The 15,511-nt window shown below is 49.8% G+C and overlaps 1 protein-coding gene across 4 annotated transcripts in view; it reads right to left on the minus strand.

Annotated features, from left to right (window-relative positions):
- Window positions 1–15,511, minus strand: part of ATL1 (atlastin GTPase 1) — a 36,544-nt gene that overhangs the window by 2,715 nt on the left and 18,318 nt on the right. Inside the window, exons 6-13 of one of the 4 annotated variants that reach the window (XM_083614253.1) lie at window positions 15,168–15,224; window positions 13,007–13,099; window positions 10,795–10,933; window positions 9,121–9,248; window positions 7,830–7,886; window positions 5,824–5,895; window positions 3,694–4,125; window positions 582–596 (exon numbers count right to left, since the gene is read on the minus strand). In XM_083614253.1, coding sequence (XP_083470379.1) covers window positions 582–596; window positions 3,694–4,125; window positions 5,824–5,895; window positions 7,830–7,886; window positions 9,121–9,248; window positions 10,795–10,933; window positions 13,007–13,099; window positions 15,168–15,224 — 993 coding nt within the window. Of the gene's footprint in view, window positions 1–581; window positions 597–3,651; window positions 4,126–5,823; window positions 5,896–7,829; window positions 7,887–9,120; window positions 9,249–10,794; window positions 10,934–13,006; window positions 13,100–15,167; window positions 15,225–15,511 lie in introns of all 4 variants that reach the window. The other 3 variants (XM_083614252.1, XM_083614251.1, XM_083614254.1) reach the window with 3 other exon arrangements.

Below are 15,511 nucleotides of genomic sequence, written 5' to 3' on the forward strand. Positions count from 1 at the left end.
ACAATTTGAGCTTGGTTTCAGCTACCACTACCTGGGAACATCAGTTCCCATTCAACGTTGAGCCCACCAGAGAACTTGAGCCCTCCAGGATCAGGCCAGCCAGAAGCTTGTTCAATGCTGCTGAAGGGTCATAGGATGCTTTCTTATATACAGAGTCAGAGCACTGTCCAAGTGGCTCTCCAGGCTTTGAGACGGGAGACAAACCCCAGCTTTACCTGGGAACTGAACCTGGGGCCTTTTGCATGCAAGCAGAGCCTCTACCACCGAGCTATGGCCCTTACCCAAGGCCTGCCTGGAATTGCAGGAAGCGAGAAGGGAGGCTGTCAAGCCCTGGACAGGTCGCAGGAGATGCACGATGGGGCTGTGCAATCAACGCCCTGGGCCAAAAATTGTGCAGGAGGCGCGTCTTGCAAGCCAGGAAGTCCCGAAGCAAAGCAAGCCTACCTGCCTCTCCTTCCCCACTTGGACAAAGGAGGCAGGAAGTTGAAGCATTTAAGCACCCCGAATATAGCACAGTTTGCACACACAGACGGACACTGGCAGAAGGGCAGCTGCTGCTACATAAAGAGTAATGGGCTTACCTCATTCGTATTTCCCTGCAGGTAAGGCAGTTGAAGGGGGGAAAAACACAAGGTGAGAGAAAGAAGACATGTGCAGTCTCCTCTAGACCTCTGTCCGCTTAAGGGCATCCTGGCGGACCATTTTGACACTCCTTCCTCCATCCCCTCCCTGCTATCTGAACCCTTGTAAAGCATCATGCCATCAGCCCAGGTTGCACAGTCTTCATCCAGCCCTGTGCCTTCCGGGCAGGGTTCGGACTACAACTGCCATCAGTCACAGCCAGCACAGCCACATGATGCTCTAACTGTGGAAGCACAGCTGTGCTGCCAGGGGGTGATGGGAGTTGTAGTCCAAACCATGCAGAAGCGCACCAGGGTTGGGGAATGGCTGACTGCGCTGAAAGCAGGCCTCCTGGCACAAATTCTGCCACCTTTTTCACTGGAGGTTTACTTTTATTTATTCTTGTTTTGGATATTTTTTTGTGGTCGCTATAGACTGCCATGGTGATTCTGCTTTCGGACATCTGATGCTTCAACTGTCAGGAAAGCCGGGAGACAACAATTTGTCAAATATACACAGATGTTATAAATACTTATAGTTCTGGGCAACGTTTTGTTGGCATTAATTTTGCAGCAGGTGTTGGTGGTCAGGCTTCTTTTTAAAAGTTCATTTTATCTTAGGCATAAATACAATGTGGTTGAGAACTTCTTTTTTAATGAGGAGAGGGATAACCGTCCCACACACAATATAAATAATAACCCCTGGGATTGTGTTCTACCATTGCAAAATGTTTTTTCCAGGAACACAGAGTTGGTGTGGCTTTTAAAAGGGGGCAAAGAATCTCTTGGCCACCTCTGACTTAAGCCTAAGATGAAAATGCTTAGAATTTTGCTCCCCACCCTCCAAAATTTCAAAATATCTCCCCACCAACTTTCACGGGAGCAGAATGGTCCTGAAGTGGTGGGGAGGCATTTATTCCAGTTCTAATTTATACCCCAACTTTTCAGGAGTCGTGACCAAAAGCACGTGAGCAACTGAACCGCTCTTGGTGTCTGAACTGAAAAGCGTTTTAGAAGCCTTTAATAAACATGAGACCTTCTGCATGCAAAGGATTTGCCCCTGACCCATAGCAGCTCCAACCTTTCAGCCTGGAGTTTCACCCAGCCCCACCTGGAGATGCCAAGGACAGGAACCAGGGCCTTCTGCATTCAAAGCAGGTGCCCAACGCTGAGCTACGGTCCATCTGTTGGTGATGAGTATTGACTACCACTGACAGGCGGCTCCTCCATGGATTTGCCTGGTCCTTTTTTAAAGCCATACTCCTGGCAACCATCCCAGCCTCCCATGCAGATAAACTGATTCCCCTCCTTGTGGACATCCTAGTAAATAAGGTTCACTGGATGACTCCGACGCTCTAAAATTTCTCCGTCCTCTCGCTCCTCACCATTCATACTTTTGTCGGCCTCTGCCCTCACCCATCAAAGCTGAGTTTTCCCCTTGTTCTTAAACCTATCTCCCTCCCTCCCTTCTTCTTCTTCCTCCTCCTCCTAATCCCATGGGAGGCTTCCAGATGAACCATTTATTGAGCAAGGAGATTAGACAACATTGGCTATTCAACGAGCAATTATTCTGATCTGTTTGCAGGGAGGTTAGACAGCATTTCATCAAAGCAAGCATTACCCAACACATTCCATAGTATTTCCCCATCACCTTCCTTCCTGCAAACCCCCCCCCCAATCTTTTGGGGGAAGCGGGATTGTTACACAAGACTCCCCCCAATCTACTATTTATATTATTGCCTGTCTGTACAGCTGTCCTCTATGCATTTGCGCACCTCTTGGGACACCGTTGCCCAATGTGGCATGCCAGCACCCAAGATGGAGCAGGAGGCTTTTGTCTACGTTTGAATGCCCTTAAGATGCCATTCTGAAGGTAGATGGCGGACCAAGCCTCTGAAGATACCGTCGCCCCATTTGGCGGGACAGTCGCCAAGATGAAGGAGCAGGTCTCGGCCTATATTTGGATACCGTCAGGTGCCATTTGGAATAAAGATGGCGGACAGAACCATGTAAAACTGCACTGATTTTAAAAATGCACCGACTTATTTTGGTTTCTTAGACTTCCCATGCAACGCTGGGCACTTCTCTCTAAAGGTAAAGGTACCCCTGACCATTAGGTCCAGTCGTGACCGACTCTGGGGTTGCAGCACTCATCTCGCTTTATTGGCCGAGGGAGCCGGCGTACAGCTTCCGGGTCATGTGGCCAGCAGGACTAAGCCGCTTCTGGCGAACCAGAGCAGCGCACGGAAACGCCGTTTACCTTCCCGCCGGAGTGGTACCTATTTATCCACTTGCAATTTGACGTGCTTTCAAACTGCTAGATTGGCAGGAGCAGGAACCGAGCAACAGGAGCTCACCCCGTCGCGGGGATTCGAACCGCCGACCTTCTGATCGGCAAGTCCTAGGCTCTGTGGTTTAACCCACAGCGCCACCCGCATCCCTTACTTCTCTCTAGCCAGCTATAAATGTGGAAGCTGAATTTGTTGGTGTGTGACTGAATCCCCCCTCCCCCGGAAACAGAGGCAGCCTGGAAGTGCCCAAGGCTGCCAGTTGCTGGCCAGGGGCAGCCTGTTCTGCTGTCAGGGACTGGGCAAGGAGGAATGGTGGAGATGGCCTCCCCAGCCTGAACCTTCCAGAGGAGGAAACAGTTCATAACCACAACAGGGGTTTGAGGGAGGTTACAGCTCAGAGGCAGATGAGGGGGGAAAGCTGGGAAATAATGGGAGAGGAGGAAGAACAAGAAGACCAGGGGAGAGACAGCTGATGGACTCAGTGTCTTTAGAAAGCATTCCAGACCCCCTGCTCTCCCAGAACACGGCGTGCCTTGGAAGTAGGAGAGCAGAGGGCTCAGAGGCAAAAGGTGCTTTTCAGCACCGTAGAGATGACTCATGAGAAGTGGGAGGGACGCAGGGAGTGGGGCTACACTTGGAGCAATGCCATTGAGGCTGCATTTCTAAGCCTCTCTCTGTGACTACTGAATAAAAAGCAACTGGTAAGACCTCTCCTGTCTTGTCCACTCCTGGCAACCTACCGTGGAGGGGTTTGAATACTCTGACGCCTGACATCTGCTCACCTGGTCCCAGAGCGCTGCGGCCACTTGGTCTATGACGGCGCCCAGCTCCCTGTACTCCCCTGAGTACCTAATGTAGGCCCAGGTGCAGAGGGTGATCAGGGTCAGGCCCATGATCATATTGCACAGGCTGGCTATGATGTCCAAGCCGATGAAGCCGGTCACCCCGGCAATGACGTAGGTGATGAAGATGACCACAAAGAGCGTGGCGGGCGTGCGGGCGGCGTGGAAGATGTTCTTGCTGTCGTTGTGCTTGATGTACTGGACGTAGAGCTCGTCGATCTCGGCTTCCAGCTGCTGGAGGTAGCGGCGGCTGAACTCCTCGCCCCCCATCTTCTTCACGGACCGGAACTGCCGCACCGCCTCCTCCTTCAGCTCCAGGTGTTTGCTCTGGAGGTCGCTGGGCGCCAGGAAGGGCTTGTCGCCTCCACACACCTGCAGGTTCACGGTTTCGGCATTAATTCACAAGGCCCTGAGCTACATGGGCCCCAAATATCTAAAGCAGCCTTTCTCAACCTGTGGGTCGCCAGATGTTGTTGAACTACAACTCCCATCACCCCTAGCTAGCAAGGCCAGAGCTCGGGGTGATGGGAGTTGTAGTCCAACAACATCTGGGGACCCCCAGGTTGAGAACCGCTGATCTAAAGGATCGCCCGATTCCTTAAGCTGCACCTCAATAATACTAATATAACATACACCGCACATCTGGCTGGGTTTCCCCAGCCACTCTGGGTGGCTTCCAACAGAATATTAAAAAACACGATAAAACATCAAGCATTAAAAACTTCCCTAAACAGGGCTGCCTTCAGATGTCTTCTAAAAGTCAGATAGTTGTTTATTTCCTTGACATATGACGGGAGGGTGTTCCACAGGGAGGGCGCCACTACCGAGAAGGCCCTCTGCCTGGTTCCCTGTATCTTGGCTTCTTGCAGGGAGGGAACCGCCAGAAGGTCCTCAGAGCTGGACATCGGTTTCCAGGGTGAACAATGGGGGTGAAGATGCTCCTTCAGGTATACTGGGCTGAGGCCATTTAGGGCTTTAAAGGTCAATACCAACACTTTGAATTTTGCTTGGAAACGTACTGGGAGCCAATGTAGGTGTTATGTGGTCTCGGCGGCCACTCCCAGTCACCAGTCTAGCTGTTGCATTCTGGATTAGTTGTAGTTTCTGAGTCACCTTCAAAGGTAGCTCCACTTAGAGCGCATTGCAGTAGTCCAAGCGGGAGATAACTAGAGCATGCACCACTCTGGCCAGACAGTCCGCGGGCAGGTAGGGTCTCATCCTGCGTACCAGATGGAGCTGGTAGACAGCTGCCCTGGACACAGAATGGACCTGTGCCTCCATGGACAGCTGTGAGTCCAAAAAGACTCCCAGGCTGCACACCTGGTCTTTCGGGGGCACAGTTGCCCCATTCAGGATCTTCTCATGGGGCGCTTCTGAAGGCTCCCCCACCTGCCCCTGAGCAGAGGCGGATTTAGGGCAGTGCGATCGGTTCCACTGCGCTGGGCACTGAGCCTAGGGGTGCCCCACAGCCTAGTGCAATGGTCCCCAATTAGCTAAGTACTGCAGACTCCCTATTTTTGAAAAGCCAATCCATGGACCCCCATATTTGAAAATTTTGATATGGTGAATGGTGGCACAAACGCCGGGACCACCAGTTAGGAACCACCGATGTAGTGAATTGAGTAGAACAGAAGGCAAGAGGCAGAGGAGCGCACTGAACTGTGGCCTCGCATGGGGCGCTGCTGAAATTTCTTCAGAAGGTTGTGGACTCTCATTCATTGGAGGCTTTTAAGCAGAGGCTGGATGCTTTAGCTGAGATTTCTGCATTGCAGGGGGCTGGACTAAATGACCCCCCGGAGCCCCTTCCAGCTCTGTGATTTTGTGACTCCTGCTTCTTCCATGGAGTGAAACCCCACCCAGAACAGGGTTGGACTATCCTGTCGCACAATTCGGACTCTCTGCCTGCTGAATCTCGCCCAGTTCTTGCACACAGAGGGCTTTCCCACGACCCCTTAGAAGGCATCCACTACAGCCCAAAGGGGGCCTACTGGAATCGTGGAGGGGCCACGCTCCTTGGTGGAGGACGCAGTATCAGGCTTACCACACTCCTTGGTCCTCCATCAGGCTTACCTCTTCCATTCTTTTGTTGTAAGTGTCTTTAGCCGTGGCAACAGCTGCAAGGTTGTTTGCTTCTGCCGTGGCCTGCAAGGGATCAGGAGGAAAGGTCAGAAGAGGGAACCAGAAGAAGAAGAAGAGGAGTTTGGATTTGATATCCCGCCTTTCACTCCCTTTTAAGGAGTCTCAAAGCGGCTAACATTCTCCTTTCCCTTCCTCCCCCACAACAAACACTCTGTGAGGTGAGTGGGGCTGAGAGACTTCAGAGAAGTGTGACTGGCCCAAGGTCACCCAGCAGCTGCATGTGGAGGAGCAGGGAAGCGAACCTGGTTCACCAGATTACGAGTCCACCACTCTTAACCACTACACCACACTGACACCACCAGGAGGAGGGGAAAGGGTCGCTGGGCCCAGGGAAAATATCGCACCAAGGAGAGGGAGTGGGGAGGAGCATCTTTAAGGGCTCCTCCAAACACCTTTTCCATTGCGCATCCACAATCAGTTGTGCTCACGATGGCATCAGAGCAGTTACAACACTCTGCCTGGAAGACATTCCGCTACGCTTCCAATCCGTGCACATCCTGTTGCTTCCTGCTGAAACCCTGTAACTTGGCATACCTCAAATGTCCCAGTTTATTTCTTGTTCCACTTTTGTTTTGGTTTTTGGTTTTTGTTGCACTGCTGCAGCACTCTAGTGCGTGCGTGCACACACACACACACACACACACACACACCCCGGAGCAATGAAGCCCGGGGAAGCATTACAAAACAATGAAGAAAGTGGGATTGCGGTAGTGGCCCAAAGGGCCATAATGAATGTGATAGTGTGAACCCCAATAAATCCTTGAATATGCTTCTAATAGAGAAGTTATGGTAACCTGTTGCTTTAAGAAACTGGTGGTTTTGCAAGTCGCCGTCCCCCACTGGGACAGAAGGACAGTTAATACGTAAATCATGAAAATACAGTTCATAAACATGGTGCAAATGGCTACACGTAACACGAGTTCCCAACATGCACACTAACACAATGTAACTGATCACAGTGAATATCAAAACTTAGTCAGCAATGCTTATTGTGCATGTGTATTAAACGTGAAATGAGGTAATTATGTATATGATTGGTGGAAATTGAAATGCTTTGTTTGAAACTTATAAATACCCCTGCCCAGACCCTTGGGCAGGGTTGCAGTTTTGCGAAAAGATTTGACTGTAACCTATTGCTTTGCAATAAACAACAATGGACTCCTAACTCCTCTTGTCTCTGAGTTTTAGTGGCGTAAACTCAGAAGATAAGCCGTTTTTTGCTTACAATAGGATGACATGTGGACCATTTAGAACAAATGCATCTCTTTGTTGTTGGTGTTTAGTCGTTTAGTCGTGTCCGCCTCTTTGTGACCCCCTGGACCAGAGCACGCCAGGCACTCCTGTCTTCCACTGCCTCCTGCAGTTTGGTCAGACTCATGCTGGTAGCTTCAAGAACACTATCCAACCATCTCGTCCTCCATCGTCCCCTTCTCCTTGCGCTCTCCATCTTTCCCAACATCAGGGTCTTTTCCAGGGAGTCTTCTCTTCTCATGAGGTGGCCAAAGTCTTGGAGCCTCAGCTTCAGGATCTGTCCTTCCAGTGAGCACTCAGGGCTGAGTTCCCTAGGAATGGAGAGGTTTGAACTTCTTGCAGTCCATGGGACTCTCAAGAGTCTCCTCCAGCACCAGAATTCAAAAGCATCAATTCTTCGGCGATCAGCCTTCTTTATGGTCCAGCTCTCACTTCCATACATCACTACTGGGAAAACCATAGCTTGAACTATACAGACCTTTGTTGGCAAGGAAATGCATCTCTAGTGCACAGCTATTGCATCAGTTGTATGTTGCAGGTGGCACCTGTAAAAAAAACCCAACAAACCCCACCAGTCGGGAGAGCCCTAACCCACTGTGCAGAGAACAATGCAAGTTGTGTAACATGAGTAAAAATAAATACACCTCAATTTGTTTAATAACTGTAATCAGTGCCGTGCGACTTACCTGCAGCATCGATTTGGGGTGAGGTAACTCCTCTCCTTGGTAGATCTTTATATAGGCCTGGGAAGAAAACAAGACAAGACAGGCTGAGTTTATGCATGCACAGAAAAGTCCACAAAGGTTCTGTAAAAACTCAGGAAAACAGGAAGCTCCAACTGGTTGACCTGCAAGGCTACCAGTTTGTGAGGACCAAGAGGCTCATATGACTGCAGTCCTGGCTTGTTGGCTGCAGTACCTTCCTGTATGCTTCTGGACTCACAGCTGTCCATGGAGGCGCAGTTCTGTGTCCAGGGCAGCTGTCTACCAGCTCCATCTGGTACGCAGGCTGAGACCCTACCTGGCCGCAGACTGTCTCACCAGAGTGGTGCATGCTCTGGTTATCTCCCGCTTAGACTACTGCAATGCGCTCTACGTGGAGCTACCTTTGAAGGTGACTCAGAAACTACAACTAATCCAGAATGCGACAGCTAGACTGGTGACTGGGAGCGGCTGCCAAGACCATATAACACCGGTCTTGAAAGGCCTACACTGGCTCCCAGTACGTTTCCAAGCACAATTCAAAGTGTTGATGCTGACCTTTAAAGCCCTTAAATGGCCTCGGACCAGTAGACCTGAAGGATCGTCTCCAACCCCATCATTCTGCCTGGACACTGAGGTCCAGTGCTGAGGGCCTTCTGGCGGTTCCCTCTCTGCAAGAAGCCAAGTTACAGGGAACCAGGCAGAGGGCCTTCTCGGTGGTGGTGCCCACCCTGTGGAACACCCTCCCAGCAGATGTCAAAGAGATAAACAACTACCAGACTTTTAGAAGACATCTGAAGGCAGCCCTGTTTAGGGAAGCTTTTAATGTTTAATAGACTATTGTATTTTAATATTCTGTTGGAAGCTGCCCAGAGTGGCTGGGGAAACCCAGCCAGATGGGTGGGGTATAAATAATAAATTGATATTATTATTACCATTCTATGTTCACCTTTGGGTGCTGGCTTTGACATTTAAGCTCTTGTAAGCCACCAAGGTCCAGGGGTGCTAGACTACAACTCCCATCATCCCTGACAACTGGCCATGCTGGCAAGGGCTGATGGGAGTTGGAGTCCAACTCCCATCGGAGGGCAGAAGGTTCCCCACCCGCTGCTGTATGACCTCCCAACACAGGTGCTACGAAGAAAAAGGCCCTGCCCTCCAGCTTTTTACAAAGGACGCCCTCTTCATGAGGCCGAAGAGGAAGGAGGCGTCCTGCGCATGACAGCCCAGCAAGAATGGAGTTCCTGAGTCAGCCTCCTGACAGCTTGAGGCTCACCTTGAAATATTCCACCAGGCCTCGGCAGGTGATCTGGTTGCCGTTGATCTCCTTGACGTCCAGGCTCTTGGGGCTGAGCAGCCAAGGGATCAGTACCTTCAGGTTCTTGATGAAGTCCTCGTCTATTTCTGTGGGGGGAAGGCGAGTCAGTGGAAAAAGCAGTCCTCACAAGCAAGAGGATGATGTCAAACGCTTTGGAGAGTGACGTCAGTCCTACTCCTTATAAAAAATCTAGTGCTTATGTTACCATCAGCAGCCAGGTGGATAATAGCCTGGTCCTGGAAATCGTCAAAAGTTCCTAAGTGGAAGACATGGTTCGCTAATGTAGGAAACATTGATTTATTTATCAGATTGTCTAGTTAGAAGTGTAGTCTGGGGCGAAGCCAAATCAGGCGGTTTTGATGGAGACGGAGACAGACTAGTCTCCATTTTTTATTTTAACAACGACAACAACAATTTTATTATTTGCACTGCATCCATCTGACCGGGTTGCCCAAGCCGCTAGGGGAGCCATGCAAGTACTCTTCCCATTTTGTGTTTTTATTCTGTATTTTTATGTTGTGAACTGCCCTGAGATCTTCGGATGAAGGGTGGTATACAAGTTTAATGACTATTTTTAATGTATAATGATGATGCACGCCTCGTTGTGGTTGTGCTATATGGACTCATCTTAAAAACTTGGCTATATGTAAGTGCATCTCTGTGATTTGTTTTTTTATACGGAATATGTGCTATTTATGGTTCTCTTATTGTTTCTAAGATTATGCATTAGTTTGTCCATCTGTTTGTGATAAATTAATAAGAAGAAAAAGAAAAAGAAGAAGAACAAGTGGCAGACGCATGTCTGGTTTTGATGCTTTTGTCATTTCAGCACCAGGCAGAGAACTACCATAGATGAGAGGTTAAAGGTAAAGGTAAAGGGACCCCTGACTGTTAAGTCCAGTCGCGGATGACTATGGGGTTGCAGCACTCATCTCGCTCTATTGGCCGAGGGAGCCAGCGTACAGCTTCCGGGTCATGTGGCCAGCATGACTAAGCCGCTTCTGGCAAACCAGAGCAGCGCACGGAAACGCCGTTTACCTTCCCGCCAGAGCGGTACCTATTTATCCACTTGCACTTTGACGTGCTTTCAAACTGCTAGGTTGGCAGGAGCAGGGACCGAGCAACGGGAGCTCACCCCGTCACGGGGATTCGAACCGCCAACCTTCTGATCAGCAAGCCCTAGGCTCTGTGGTTTAACTCACAGCGCTACCCGTGTCCCTTGCAGATGAGAGGTTGGTTGCTGCTAAAAATTGTAGGATTGGATTTTATTATGTTTTAACTTTTCTCGTCAGTTCTGGAACTGTTGCTTCGATTGTGTTTGAGATGCAGCTTGGGATCTTACAGTGAAGGGTGGAATACAAATACATTTGAATGAAATAAATCACGGATGAGGAAATGGATCAGGCCATCAGGTTGGAGCCACATGGCCTTGTAGTCCAAAACTGGAGGCACGGGATTGGGAAAGGCCAGTTTAGAGCATAAGCTTGCAGGTGCCCTGACGGGAAGAGAGGAGTTTGCAAGAGCTATTGGGAGTCAAAATGCAAGGGACCCGTATCTGGTGTGGGGGGGGGGGTGAGAGAGACCTGGCACACAGGAGGCAATCGGAGAAATGAAACTTGCAAACGAACCCACCTTTGAGTTTCCCGTCGAAGTTTGGGTTGGTGGCCACTTTCAAGCCCGGGTGAGGTAAGAGGAAGCAGGAGATGTTGGTGAAGCAAGAATGGATGTGTTTCCGGACGTTCTGCAGCTCTTCGTGCTGGTTCCCCGAGACCTGAGAGCAAGTGGGTGGGCGGATTAGTGAAGCCGCTCTTTTGAAGGGGACCAACAGCTTGGGAAGTCATAGACTTGTAGAGTTGGAAAAGGACCCACAAGGGCCATCTGCAAGCAGGAATCACAGCTAAAGAAGTCCTGGCCGGTGGCCATCCAGCCTCTGGGGAAAACCTCCAGTGCAGAAGAGCCCACCACCTCCAGAGGGAGTCCATTCCCCAGTCGACAGCCTTGCTCCCTTGGAGTGGAGAAGCTCTGCCAAAATGGCCTCAGACCAGATAGAAAGGCTCCCCACCCCTGGCCTAAAGGCAGGGCCGTCTTACACATAGACCTAAGTGGCGCGGGGCGCCAGGGCGCCAGATTTTGGAGGGCACCACAGGCTGAGTGTCCAGGAAGGAGAGTCAAGGCGCGCTCCCTTCCCCGCTCTGGGGCAGCCCACTCCTCTCCTCTCAGCCACCCATCGGAGCACGCTGTGTCCGGCTCAGGAAAGCCCCTTCGCGTCTTCTCCCACCAGGGCTGCCTGGGTGCCTGACAGGCGCGGATGGGGGCGCGGACGGGGCGCCCCTCTCTGGCCGCGTCACTGCCTGCGCGCCTCCCTGCAGAGTCTGCGAGCGGAGCAGGGAAGCGCCCTGTGCGATCCCGGTGCACAGCGAGGATAGCACAGCTGGTGAGGCACCTGATCTGCTTGCTGGCCCTCCTGTTGTTGCAGGAATTTATGTATAGGTTTGGGGGGGGGGTTGCCCCTCCAGCAGATATCATGCACCTGCAGCCCACTACCAAAACCAGCACAATCACTTTTGTGATTTGTCCCCACAAAACACTTCATCACAGTTTCTTCCTATCTATTCAAAGGGCCTCTGCTGCACGGTACCAAATGTAAGAATTCACTGATAGATGTATCTATGTACTGGCTCACTGGGAAAACTTCAGAAATTCATATAGACATGTGAGCTCAGCTACTCAGCAGCCCCTCTGCCTGAGTGATAATCCCTGGCAACCTGATACCCGAGTGCCAGACAGGTAGCCATTCCAGAAATAACAAACCCAGATGAAGACAAAAGGGTGTGATTAACTTGGCTGGGAAACAGGGAAATGTAAAGATCTCTTTTGTTTCACTTGATGGGTGTTTGGTGGAGGGCAAGGGGAACCATGGGGCAGGGTCCAGGATGCTCAGATTACTGCCACCAGACCTCCCCTTTCATGATGTAACCGTGATCTTTGAGTGATATAGTTTGGGGTGTGTAACATGGGGATTAGCAGCTAATAAAAGTTTGGGTTCTCTTTTGTTTGGGGCTTCCATCTTATTCCACCTGGTGGCAGGTGGGAGTCCTGTCGCGACAGTCTTCAATCAAGACCAAGCCTACTGGCTGCTGTTTTGCTCTGGTATTCCTGGCTGGTGTCCTTGATTTCTGTCCAAGGGTGCCCTCAGATTTCTCCGTTAACACTGTGGCACAGACTTCCCTAGACGGGGACAGGTAAGGGGCACCCGGCATTTAGAGGGAGGCTTCGCGGGAGGCCATCTGGACTGCGATCCGGGCGCCCCTTTCTTACATGCAGCGCCGAGCGCGCATCGGACCACGCAATGTAAATGAGCCGGACCGAAGTGTCCCCCCCCCCACTTTAAAAAGGTTGACAACTCTGGGAAATGGGGGTGGGTGGGCACCGGAGAGATATTTGCACCACGGCGCCGGTTATGCTTAAGACAGCCCTGCCTAAAGGCACAAGGAAATGCTACCGCCTCCTTCTCCAAACTGGCTGAGAATGCAGCTTTCAAAAGAGGGGAGGGTCCCCTTTTCGTATCTCTTATCCAGGCCCCGCCCCACCCACATCCAAAGGCTCCCACACAAGGATGCTTCATTCATCGTCACCTGACTGCCCAGCTGAGTCACATGACACACCTGCAATTGACCAGGTGCTGCCTTTTAGCAACAGTTAGTTGCAAGTGTGGTTTGTTCCACTTCCCACTTTAATTTGCTTATTATTATTATTTTACTACTTGATAGGATTTAAATTGTTGGGAGTTTTGAGCATTTTTTTTTAAGAGAAAGCAGGAGAAAACAAAAGCGTTAAGACCAACCTTGAGGCGCTTTTCCAAAAACCTGGCTCCACCATCTGCCCCGTAGGAAAACTCGTAGGGAAAGCTCCAGTCGCGAACAAGGAATATGAGAGACTGCAAAAGGGACAAAGAGAATTACTCGTGTGCAAAGTGAAATAAGTCACCCCAACTACACAGCCAAGCTCTGTCCCCAACAAAACACTGAATACGCCACCCCAATCTCTGAACGCTGAAGGACTCTGGGGGGTTCCATGTGCTTCCCCAGGTTTGATTTCCTTGGAACGAGGGTCAGTGGAGACTGTGCTGTCTTTTGGATATATGGCTTATTTACACACATGTAAAGGTAAAGGTAAACGTAAAGCACCCCAGGACGGTTAAGTTCAGTCAAAGGCGACTCTGGGGTTGCGGCGCTCATCTTGCTTTCAGGCCGAGGGAGCCGGCGTTTGTCCACAGACAGCTTTCCAGGTCATGTGGCTAGCAGGACTATACCACTTTTGGCCCAATGGGAAACCAAGACGGAAACCAGAGTGCACAGAAACACCATTTACCTTCCTGCCACAGTGGTACCTATTTATCTACTTGCACTGGTATGCTTTCGAACTGCCAGGTTGGCAGGAGCTGGGAAAGAGCAACGGGAGCTCACTCTGTTGCGGGGATTTGAGCCGCCGACCTTCCGATCGGCAAGCCCAAGAGGCTCAGTGGTTTAGACCACAGCGCCACCCTGAGCATAAGACGGAGGGGCTCAGAGCATCAACACCCCAGCACATTTGGTCCAGCCAGTCGAATACTTCCTGTTTCCTCCTGACTGTGACATACTTCTTTTTGCATGTGACTAGAGGTGATCATGACCTTACCTGTCCAGGTAACAAAAGGGACAAGGCATGCTGCCATCTCTCTCTCTCTTTGACTTCCTCCATCATTGGAGCAGCTTATTAGCTAGATTTTAGCTGGGATTATCCCCATATGGGATAGATCCAAATGTGCATACTATGTAACTAAGTCTGCTTTCAGGGATCCAACTGTGAACTGATGATTCCTGAGTAAACTTTCTTCTTGTTACTTATGAATAAGATTGTGGCGTCTTTATTCTTTTAAGAGGGATAAAAGGGAACTTACCAGGAATCTAATAGTGAGAGGCTTAAACAAGCCTGCAACCAGCTATCTACTGTGTGTTTAAAAGGGGAATGTAAACTCTGCTAAGTAAAGGAACTTGCTCCCCTTTATCACACACACAGCCCAACAAGACAATGGCAAAAATCCACCAACAGCATAAAAATCAATATGGTTAACCTGATCCAAAACACCCACCCACCCCACTCACACATGAAAACAAAGACCACCACAGCCAACCACAAATGAATAACTGCACCCTAGGCCAACCCCAACCTCTCTCACCACCAAAGGAACACAAGCGAACAGCACCGAACCTTCACAAGCAACGCTGACACCAAACCCCACATATATTAAGTAAAATAGAAACATCACCAACCGACCCCACCCCCACCCATCTTCCACACACCCCTTCCCCTTTTTCTTCCTAATGTCTCAACAAATGAAACTGATCTGTAAAAAATGTTACTTGGAGAAAAGAGAGAGAGATTGCACATACTGTATTTTTTGCTCTATAAGACTCACTTTTTCCCTCCTAAAAAGGGGAAATGTGTGTGCGTGTTATGGAGCGAATGCAGGCTGCACAGCTATCCCAGAAGCCAGGACAGCAAGAGGGATCGCTGCTTTCACTGCGCAGCAATCCCTCTTGCTGTTCTGGCTTCTGAGATTCAGAATATTTTTTTTCTTGTTTTCCTCCTCCAAAAGCCAGGTGCGTCTTATGGTCTGGTGCGTCTTATAGAGCGAAAAATACGGTGCTTTCGTAAACTAAGAAAATCTTTAATAAAAATACATATAATGTAAGTAAAGGAACTTGCTAGTGCAAGTTAGAAAGAATATTAATAAACAATATATCCTCTCCTGCCTCCCTGAACATTCCCACTGATACTGCCCACTGCACCATCAAGGTCTCCTCCAACCTGTGGCCCTCCAGAGGTTTTGGGTTACGGCTCCCATATTCCCTGGCAATTGGACACACAAACTGGGGCTGCTGGGAGCTGGAGTCTGGCTTTTAAATCATCTGCCACTTAGCAACACAGATGGAGTGGGGTGCTCCCTCCATCCCCCCCCTTACCTGAAAGGGCTTCAGGAACGTCTCCTCCATGGCCAGCCTCCCATATTCTGTGAAGAGCTGAAACAAGAAGCAGACCGGGGCAAAAACGATGAGCTTTTATTTTGGGAATTATAGAGACAGAACTACCTAAATTGTGTAGAAATTTATGCATGTATGCTACTACAGCAGCAAGAATGCTATCAGTAAAGAAGTCCCAGTAAAGGAAGAACGGATACATAAACTTCTGGAATATGCAGAAATGGCGAAACTTACCGGAAGAATAAGAAATCAAGATAACAAACTCTTTATAAAAGAATAGAAATGATTTATTGAATATTTACAGATAAATTGTAAAGAGATGAAAA

This window comes from Podarcis filfolensis (assembly GCF_964270895.1).
Source record: "Podarcis filfolensis genome assembly, chromosome: 1".
NCBI classification, from domain to species: domain Eukaryota; kingdom Metazoa; phylum Chordata; class Lepidosauria; order Squamata; family Lacertidae; genus Podarcis; species Podarcis filfolensis.